Genomic DNA, 11,434 nt, shown 5'->3' with positions numbered 1-11,434 from the left:
TGAGACTAACGGTTCGAAAAGATCCGAGTAGCATTTACCTCTATTCTAATATCTCTTCCAGCCACAAGTAAGTTATTAATAATAATGAGAAAAGTGAAGTTAAGTCATAGTAAAACTGCTGTTTACGACCAGAAAATAGAAGCTTCTTTAAAAAAATAGAGATTAAATGTTTCTTATTTAGCAGCTGATTGATATTCATTTGAAACGAAAGACGACGATAGCATAAATTTGAAATGTAAGAGAGAAAAAATTCTTAAAGTTTAACGTATGCTATTTACTTTCACTGGTTAATTTCTTTTCATTTTGTATCTTCATGTCTGATGGATAAAAACGAGCTAAACGATACGGCAAATATAGTATGTACAATGAGAAAATAAATTGTAATTAAAGAAATTGCAACACACACACGCATAATAACACTTCTAAGGAATTATGTATAAATAATTGCAGTAATGAATATGATGAAATCATCGTCTTTGGTGCTAATCATAGAGTTGTAATGATGGGTAGAGAGAAAGAAAGCGCGCATTGTAATATTTTCAGTAAAGAAATATAAGTTTCTGCATGCATCAAGTGAACCAATTAGAAAATCTTCCATGTTTGGAAAAGAGAAAAGGAATTTTTTTCTATATTTAGCGAAGAGGAGGAAAAGGTTTTCCACATTTGACGAAGAATGGAAAAAATTTGCACATTTGGCGACAAGAATTAGAAAGTTTTCATATTTAGCGAAGAAAAGGATGAAGTTTTTTTTATTCGTCGAATTTTCTTTCGGTTGTTATTCGTGGAGACGAACTTTGCCAAATTGTACTCCTGCATGAAGATCTTCCCAGTCACGTGACGTGACTAGTGGCAGGATGGGCAGGAAGTGTTGGTTCCCTCTCTGGAAAAAGCATGCTCTCTCTAACCAATTACATCTCTATGGTACTGACGGTATGATTTATTTCGAAAACAGCAGAGCTCTTGATGAATAGTATAAAAAAGTTTTAAATCCTTGACAACCTTTATGTTATCAAAAGGCCTAGAATAGCATCTCCCGGTTCCAGCAGGAATCGATTTAACTCGATTTTTCCTTCAAACGCTACATTCGTCGACAAGATAATATCCAGATCATGCACAGACCAAATAAAGTCTCCTTCTCCAGGGCATACGTCTTCAGATAGAATTTGTGGATCTGTGCCGAAATTTCCAATGAAGACATAATCCATTTCGCCACGATTAGTTCTTGCAGCGAGTAATCCACAGCGGTTACTATACCACTCGTAGGAAGTTGAGTCTTGCAGGAAGGTACCACCTAATTTAGATCCAATACTGTAGACAAGAGACCTTTCCATATCCATTGAAGGATAAAAAGGCCCCCCGTCTTTCTTCAGTTCGACAATTTGCTTGAATGTAATAAGTTTTTTAAATTGCGTTTCTGCGTTTACTGTCTTGTAATTGGTGTGCAAGGGCATCCATGGTGTCGAGTCGTTATTGGTGAAATTGGCTTGAGGCTCCGAAGTCCATTGCATTGGAACAAGCTGGCCACCACGATAAGCCTGAAAAAGAAAACATGTAGTTAAATAATAAAACATGGGCTCTGCTTTTTGAGAACATTTTAAGAATCGATTTTCTTCGAGATGCTCAAATTCAAGCATCGCTACGTTGTGATGAGTTATTGAAAAAGTTATGGAACATTTGACATCTCTGAACCTTACAAAATGTTATATTTTTGCTATTTTTGATTTCAAATGCTTAATTAAAAATGAATCCCAAATCTTGATGCGCGAATAACAGTAAAAATTAAAAATAAAGAGAAAAAAGAAAAAAAAAATCTGCAGCAAATGAAAATTGTTAAAAATAAAGCAGAAGGGGTGGAAAAGGAAGTGAGAAACGAGAAAGTATCGGATTTCTTTACATCTGATATTTCATAGTCATTCAATGCCTTCTCGCATTGGTTTTACTCATTTATTTAAAATGCTCCATATTAATCGTTTCATGTACATATCTTTAGTTTCATCTACTCTCACAACGAATTTAAATTCGGGAAAAAAAATTTACTTGCTCAATTTAATTAAGAAGGAAAAATATATTGCATTGTAAGTTAGTTTGATTATCTTGAAGTGAAATAGTAATATTTTTTCAGTGTCTTGTTTAAATCATTGCATAAATAATGTTCAGCTAAAGACTTAAATTACTGTTTCATAACATAGAACACATACAACATATCATTAAAAAGTTTTCAAATTAAAATTGACAACAACAATGCTAATAAGGCCCAAAAATGTACATTTTTTATGCGTTTTATTGACGTAGTTTTTAAGAATTCAAAATTTTCATTGAATTCACTTTGCCATAGATTTTTACTCGCTTTGAGATTCGTACGTAAAGAGTCTCTTAATCCGTCGCCATTGGTCTAAGAATTTTTTTCAGAAGTTACATCTCTAGAAATAATTATTATCGTCTGTTTTTTTTTTTTTTTTTTTTGTATGTATGTAAAAAAAAAAAAAATTACATAAATCTTTTCCTTTTCTTTCTTTTTTTCTTTTTCTTTTTGGAAATTGTTTTTTGCAAAATTTGTATTGAATATGCTTTTTATTGTCTTTTTCTTTCTTTCTGCATTAAAATGCATGAGGTTTCTTTTTTTTTAAATTCTTGTATGATTATTTCACCTGTTATGCATAATTTTTAAATATTGCTATTTATTAGCGTTCTTTTTGCATTATAATATTTATTATGAATGAAAAAGCTGAAAAGATGGAATGGAATTCGTACAAGATTAGATGAAATACGGAATTTTAGAAATACGGAAAAATTAACTATTAAGCATAGAAATTCAAAGAGAAATTTTTTTTCCAATAAATACATAAAAAGAAACAATGCAAAACCAGACTTCAATCCTCGATTGCCAAAACTTTAATCTACAAGAAGCAAATTTATTTTCTTAAATTTAAACTTTAACGGTTTTTTAGAACTATTTAATTTATTCACCACTCTTATATCACCACAACAGTAAACCAAGATAATTCTCTTTCGGATTAAGACAGCAAATTTCAACATTCTACCATCAATACGTTTAACAACGCTGAAGATAATGTTAACGAAATTTCGAGATCTGTTGTCTCGTTTTCTAACCACGAAAGCAACTTAATTCCATAGCGGGATTGTTTGCCAAATGAAAATACCGCAGAAGTTTTATGGCCGAAACCTCCTGTTTGACGACGTTTCTAAAAGATTCCTTTTCCTAAATAAGTATTGCAATTAAATACTCTTGGAACACCGAAGAGCGCTTAAATGTGATTGCGGAAAATGCGTACAGGAAGGACCAATTTATGGGAGTAAATGTTGTGCGAGATGGTAGCTGTATTATTTCTATTAAAAGGAATAGGGCTATTACTTGCGAACATTTAACTAGAGAAGGGCATAATTCAGCCTTTCTAAGCTCCACGTGTTGAGAGAGCTTAAGTAATTAATGCGTTCGTAATTTAACCAGCTCTTTAAAATGATTAGTTTTCTGTTTCGTAGAACTGTTTTAAAAATATCTTTAAAAATTGCTGTTGTTAAAGATTGGATTGGTTTTTTTATTTCTTTCTGAGTGGTCTAGAAGGGGCGTATGTTAACCAGCTCTTTAATATGACTAATTTTACATTGCCTAAACCTGTTTAAAAAGTATCTTCAAAAATTATTGATTTAAAGATAGGATTAATTATTTTACTTCATTCTTAGTAGAAGAGATCTATAGTTATGGCAAACCTAATCTGGCAGCGTCCTAATAGGATTAGGATCTGCGTATTCGTCACAATGCTGCCAGGTTAGATTTGCCCAACTATAGTCTCTATGAATGACATTTTTACATTAAACGATTTTTTTCGAGTGGTCCAGAAGTGAGCGTACCAAACGCCTCCCGTTCCAGATTTTTAACATTATGTTAGTTATGGTAGAATGTTGGTCCTTTAGAATCATAAATACCGGTACAAACACTATCCATGTCGTAACAAAGCCGAGTTCCGTTTCATGTCGTAATACAACCAAATTCACCTATACGTCTTAGCAGATGTTTTGTAGAGACAATCCAGTCTCCCACAGCTGCTCGCAGTGGGGATCATGACCCCAATGATCCTAATATCCAACCTTGACTATGATCTTTCTAGTAGAGGGCATTACTGGGTCTTCTAGTAGTACAAAGCAGCCCACATTAGAAAGGATATTCAAAGTTCAGTCATATGATAAATTTTTATTCATATTATCTCGTTAAAATGCTAAACGCTTTACCATCCAGCGTGATACTTTTTTGAAGAAAAATCAATTTTATTTTAGTAAAAAAACAAATTCAAATTTTTCAATTTAGCTAAAAGTTTTCAATGTTGTTTTTTTTGGAACTTTTTTTTTTTTGAACAAAATCTCATGTACAGCAATTTATTGACAGTAAGCTTCTGTCATTTAAGAGGAAATTTTCATGTTATTTCGCTAAAAATTTAAAACATTTTCTCTCCCAGTTTGTTTTTTCATTACAGAAAAAACAATTTTATTTTACCATGGAATAAAATTTAGAACTGATTTTAGTTAAATGAAAATATTTATTCCCACGCTTTTATTAACATTAAGTTTGAATTCTACATTGAATATTTGTTATTTGTTAAAATATTTTCCTGTGTACATTTCAAAGAAATAAGACAGCAATTTTAAAATGTGAATAGTAAGACTACGTGAGTTAATTGCCATTTCCTGACCTAAATGTATTCCCATTGTGTGATGACACTCGTGCCAAGGGAAATTTATGTGAACAGTGCTCATAATTTCAGCCGTCTTAGTGGCGACTTTTCCGAAGGACTGCATTTTCCTCACAAAGATTGCAATTAAGTTATCTTAAAGCGGAATTTTGCAAACAATGTGAGTGTTTTAATAGATGATTTCAGAAAATTTATTTGGAAAGCTAAATGTAGGAAATCTTTCTTGGGTTGTTGAAATCGTTGTTCAGTGGTAGTGTGGGCAGAAATATATTAGCGAAGACATTTGATTAGGTTGCAGTACATTCTAATTATGAAGTAAAATTCAGTGAAGATGTTTATGTTTCACGTTTTGATACAATTAGATATTTAGTCTGCTGCTGCTCTCAATTGGACCCCTGATGGCAAGAGGAAACGCGGGCGTCCAAAACCAACCTGGCGTCAGATGGCCATACAAGAAAGAAATGCTTTTAGTAGGCCAAGCTGGGGAAGCATTAAACCGGTCGGGATGGAATGCCACTCTAGCGGCCTCATGCGCTACTAGACGTTAAGAGAACCAAGTCAAGATATTTAGCCACACATATTTTTAACGCCTATTTAAGCGAATTACACGCCTTGGAAATAGGAGATATGCCTCAAGAATTTTGAAAAACATATTTTTATGTCTTTTTCACGCTTATGCTTATAAGTCGGAGAAAACGAAAAAAAAGGAGAGTTTAAACAATTATATTTGTACCTAAGGGCCAGAAGAACGTAAGTCCCATTGTGGTAATTTTGCAGGTCAGATGATTTTTCTTTTCTGGCGCATGCAAAGGATGAGACGCGCTTTTTTTCCTGCTAACAATTAAAAAGGATTTTTTTTAAAATAATTACGTTCACATGACTCGATGCGGAATCGGCTTCTACATACAATGCACTAGTAAACGAAAAATCACAATTTTTTGACTTAAGTCAGTAAGTTCTGAGGTACAGATATTATTTTTGCGTTTGTATTTTAAATTCAAAATGTTAAAAATCTACTTAGCACACATTTCCTGAAATCTTTCAAAAGAAAAAAGGAGAACAATCAGTTTTTTTTAATAGAAATTTTTTATTGTGATTTTCACTATTTTGGTACCTTTCACCCTTTTGAAATAAATATCACTTCTCTAAAAAATGAGTTTTTTTTACACCTTGGAAAAACCCTAGCTATATCTCTGGATACAATCTACACTGTTAAAACTACAGGTTGCATTCGGCACCTTTCAGGGGTGAAACGCTTGTTCACCAGCGGCACCCAATAGGGAGCCGAAATTGCACCTCTAACTAGGGTGAAAAACAGGCACCTTTCAAAAAGAAGGCAGCCGGGGTGAAAAGAATGAACCTAGGGAGAGAGAAATGGCACCCTTACTCTAGATCCTCCTCCCCCCTCCCCCGTATTGTGTGCTTTTTTTTGAATATAATTGTGTTTTTTTTTTTAAATAGTTTTGTTTCGATTCATGATAGTCTACGTTTTGCACACTCTTCACATTGCATGAATTCAGTACTGGAAATGATTAAAACTTGTAATTACAGCATTTGACCATATTTCAGAGTTTTCAACATAGTTAAGAAGTGCTCATTGCTTTAATTCATCTGATCGTTCTCTACATTAGTGTTTCTCAACCTCTTTTGACCCTCGGGTCGGTAAAAACAAATGAAAAACATTGCGGACCTATGAAATTTTTATCCTTTTCTTAAAAATAAATAAAATAAATAGTAATAATTATAATAACTCTCGGGGCGGTAAAAAACTTGTGAAAAAATTCTGCGTACTGATGAGTTTTTTTTTTTTTTTTTTTACAAAGTAATATTAAAAATGAATAAAACAATAAATATCTACAGACTTTATTTGGTATCAAAGAGTTGTCACAAATATATTTAAAGTTAAAGACGAGTAATTATTTGAATAATCATAGTTAAGTTAATGATCATTTGTGAGAAATAACCGCACCGAAAGTAAAGTGTAGATGTACTTATGAATTATTTACATGAACAGCCAAAAATATTCTGGGATATTAAAGTTACGGAAAAACAAAATCGTTTCTCAAACGTTCAAAATTTCAATCAAAATAACAATGAAATAAAATGCGCATAAAATTTTTCGACAGTTAAAAATTTAAAGAAATTCCTAACACTATCGAATAACCGCTAACAGGAAATGATTCAAACACTTGAACGAAAAAGCAAAAGAAAAAGATAGACGGAGAAAGATTTCTTTTTTATTTTTTGCGCTCTGTACACGAAGCAAAAGAATCATTTTTATTTAGGTTCTCACTTGTTGATTATTGAAAATATCATTGCGGTTACTATTTCGGTGATTAAATGTTGCTTATCGAGTACTCAAGAAAATAATGATAGATATATTTAGTAGCGTTTTGAATGATGGAATTTTCACGACAGTAACGGTAACCTGAAAATAAACAACTAACGGTACTACGGTATCGTAACGGACTAACGGTAACTGAAAAGCATTAAACGTACTTTTAACTATGTTTTAAAGCCCTAAAAGCTACAAAGTGATCAAAAGCTGTACTTACTTGTTATTTTAAAGAATTATCCTACAAAAGTTGAGATTTAATCCAATAGTGTACTTCATTCAATGTGAAAGACGTAGAAGCCACGCGTAGTGCAACCTATCATTCGTCCGCCATATTGAAGTGGTTGAATGGTGAATGTATGCCGGAAGCGCATGCGCCAGCAAGTCATTTAGCGATTGCTTGCTGTTTTGGCACCCCTGTCTACGATTGTCTGCTACTTTCGCACCTCTGTTTTACTTCCTGGCCAGTATGGCACCCTTGGTCACCATGCTTTCACCTTAGGGGGAATATATTCACTCGTATGGAACCTCTGGTTATAACAGTGTATCCTTGCATGTTCAGCGCTACCGTAACCTATTCATAACTGGAAAACAGACAATTCGGCACTTCTTCACAAAAATATAGTAGAATGAATAATATTGTTGTTTCTGATGCCCCTTGGAGCACCCAAGGTGATGGATAACGAAGGCGTTAATCCGTTTTTGCGGCCATTATTAGCGTTTGACTGAGCCCCATTTAGGTGGAAGTAAGACGTTTGCTCAGACACATAAGACAGATAGCACAATACAGATTTTATTACAATACAAAAAAATCAAAAGAACACCCAGAGCAGTAGGAAGGAATCGAATTCGCGCCTCTATGCTTGCAATCAGTTACTGAGCAATACCGCTCGGCCACCGAGGTTCCGAGTCAATATCGGAACCGTTAAAACCAGAAGCTTATTTAATCGGCCTTGGTTTCCTAAAACTTAATTCTATTATTTTTAGCAAGAAGTACTGTCACTTTAAGGTCACCAGAGGCTGTCATTACTGCTCTGCCGACAAAGAATATTTCATGCATTTCTATAACTTCGTTTGTTTCCCTCACAAACCTGCATTTCATTTTCAGAACGCTGAACAATTCTAGCTTTCAAAACGCAATTGTAATCGAAATCTAACGAATTCGAAGTTAAAGTATGATTTAGCAAATAATTTTTCATAACTTATCTGCTTTTTACCTAAAATCAAGCAACAAGTTGACTGCGTTTTTACAAAAAAAGTAGAAACTAGAGTTAATTGTATCAGGCCTTACTAAAATTACATTGCAAAATATGATTTGCATGACATTAGCACATTTGTTGTTTTTAACTAAAAACATCACATTTATTGGTTACTTTGTAAAGGTTTGTGTCCTAGGTTTCAGTTTCTGAAGTCTAATGATGGCCATTTTTAAGTGATTTCTTTTTTCTGGATTGTTCGATTTATCGGAGAAGATTCAGTTCTGATCTCTTCATTAAATCTAGATTTTACTACACTAAGATTAAGCTTCCAAACAGTGTGTTTCAAAAGCCAATTCTTAAAATAATAATAAGTAAAAAAAAATGTTCAAGAATCTTAGAAAGCTAATTTTTCAAAATTGATTACCGGTCGCTAGACCGAAAGTACTTTTACAAAATGTTATTCGAAAACTAACAATTTTCAATATAGTTGTATCTGATTCAGTTTGTGGAGTGAGTCATACACAAATCTTATGCGTAAAATGAAATGCGTACAAATAAAAATAAGTCTAGTAATCATACATGTTCTGAAAAAAATGTAAATAATTCAATATAAAGTAATAACGCAATAGTAAAAAAATAATTCATTTCTGACATTCATATTAAAATTTTGGCAATCAAAGATAGTAATTATGTTTTGAAACATTGTTCAATTGTTTATTTTTCTTTTCGAATTTTTGAGCTCCATATTTCACTACTTCATGTGCCTAAGTTTATCTTGCGTAAAGTTCAGGCTATCTTTTCGGATCCTTACGAAAAGAACGCTTTGAAAGTCAATATCAATAATCATAATACTTAATATAATCATAGTACATAAATCAAACACCAAACAATAAAATACTTGATGAAATAAAAAACGTTTTTTTTTTCGAAACAGCTAAGAAATAAAAGAAAATGAATTTGAAAATAAAGTTTTTATAGTTTGGACAAACCAACCCTGGCTGCGTCATAATGCTGTGATTAGAATATATGAAACCTTTACAAGGCTGCCAGGTAAGGTTTGGCTCAACTGTAAGTTTAATATTTTTTGTCATCAGTTAAAAATGTAAAAATAAATCTAAAATATTTTATTTTAATTTGTTATTATTAAGATTAATGTTCTTCTTGAAGCAATGTACAGAAATTGTTGTGTTTTTATTAGCTCGATCGGTTTTAATTCATTTTTACTCGATTTGCTACTGAAATTGAGAAATAGTTTTTGGAGGAATATTTTTTTGAGTTTAATTATGTATTAAGGCTTTCTACTTCTGCCGGTTAACATATTTAAAAAGAAATTTACAATTCAAAAGTTTCCTATTCAAAAAAATAATGCTAAAAATTGATTGAAACATTTTGCCTAATAGTTTGAGAGAAGGCATTTCCTTTCGTTTCCATACGAACTTATCTACTTGTTTTCTTTTTACAAAGGTCATACTTTGTTTTTAAAAAGTGCTTTTAGTTTCTAAAAATATATGTTTGGAATAATTTTTAGCCTTAGACAATCGAGACCATATTTTAGTAGCACATCTGTTTAAATTGCAATTAAAAGGTTCCCAGTACGCTTTTATTCCTCTTTCCGTTACAAAATCCACCAATGTGGTACTGAGATGGTTGTCAAATGAAAACTCGCTGACTGAAGAGCACATTTGCTAATAGAAGTCTCATTGTAACATTTCCGGAAAGGATGTTGCTAGTAAACTCATTTAGAATTCTTGTAGAATGGCATTAACTACTTCCGTGTAACTGACAAAATGGGCCTAAAAGGGTTTACTTTATAAACATAGTTACTGAGCAAACATTATGACTAAAATGGACATAATGGAAACGTTTCACTCGACTGCACTGCCGTGTGCACGTAAACGGTATTATCCGCAGAAATGAGTTTCCGAGATAGTTGAAGAAATGTGTGGTGGATTCAATACTAACAATAGGAAAATGTTGGAATTAGACATTTTTTCGAGCATTTTTTTCAGTGGAAACCAAATAAGCGAGCTTGTACAATAAGAATAACGTAAAATAGATGACAAAAATGCAAAAAACTATGCAGTTACTGCCTTTTATATGCACACGGCAATACAGTTGATTGTATAGGGCGCAAACGATTTGTATGATATTCTTAATTCGGCGGTGGTAAAAAAAATAAATAAATTTGCTCATGATGGTCAGGCTGTCTATAAAATTCTTGAAATTTGTGGCAATAAGTATGGTGCCCTGCAATTTAATTCCTTCATGCGGCATCTAGTCCCTTATATGCCGCTGATGCCAATAGCATAGAGAGTTTTGGTACCCAGTTTTCAACCAGATGGAAGCACGTGCGCTCTCATGTTGCGAAGCTGCTCTCCGAGTTTAATTTCGCTGATATGCACTTGAGGAATCTTTAATATGCCACCTAATCATACGACATGGGAGCCGGTGACTTCCTGCATCTTGAAAATCTTCCAACTGAACCTGTGGTCCGAGTCATTGGAGGTCAATGCTATCCAACAATACACTATTCAGCAATCTTACACAAATATTTACAACGAAAACACCAGAAACGTATTCCGGAGTTTATGATGCTGTAAAAAATGAAAGCGATATTATAAAAGCACGATAGTCGGAACTTCTGTGCATAAATGTGCTTTAGTTTACAAGGAATCGATTTATTCACTGCGGAAAAACTTGTGAGCTTCCAACCGTAAGAAGTAATCATCTAACATTTTTAAATGGTTGATAACAATTAATGTTTCTTAAACAACAAAACAGAATATAAAATACTGTTTGCAAGTTTTTATATAAAGTTGAAAAGCTATTTCAGACTTTAAACTTAATGTTTTTGCTATAACTTCAAACTGAGCAAAATAATTTTTAAAGAAATAATTTATTTATTTATTTTCCGGAAAATTAACGTTTTCTTTATCTTTTTTTTATTAAAAAAAAGTATTTTACTAAGATAAGTCAAAAGCTTTGCAATAAACTACATGTCTTTATTGATACATTGTTCGCTGCCAAAACATTAACATTCGAAGTACAGTACGTCAAGCTCTATTGTATTAAGCCATCTTTGACATATGTTTTGTATTGCCTCTGCTGCTTTATGGTCAAACCGGGTGGGGGGGGGGGGGCTCATACAGCAAAAAGATCTCTAAATTTTTTAGTTTGGCTGTTCATTTTTAGAA

The 11,434-nt window shown here is 32.8% G+C and overlaps 1 protein-coding gene across 1 annotated transcript in view; it reads right to left on the bottom strand.

Annotated features, from left to right (window-relative positions):
• Window positions 1-515: 515 nt before the first annotated feature.
• Window positions 516-11,434, bottom strand: part of LOC129222980 (maltase A2-like) — a 95,847-nt gene continuing 84,928 nt past the window's right edge. Inside the window, exon 4 of the mRNA XM_054857543.1 lies at window positions 516-1,535. Coding sequence (XP_054713518.1) covers window positions 1,002-1,535 — 534 coding nt within the window. The 3' untranslated portion in view covers window positions 516-1,001. The remainder of the gene's footprint in view (window positions 1,536-11,434) is intronic.

Source organism: Uloborus diversus, chromosome 5 (assembly GCF_026930045.1).
Source record: "Uloborus diversus isolate 005 chromosome 5, Udiv.v.3.1, whole genome shotgun sequence".
NCBI classification, from domain to species: Eukaryota; Metazoa; Arthropoda; class Arachnida; order Araneae; family Uloboridae; genus Uloborus; species Uloborus diversus.
Note: the sequence above shows the minus strand (reverse complement) of the source record. Positions and strands in the feature narration are given on the sequence as shown.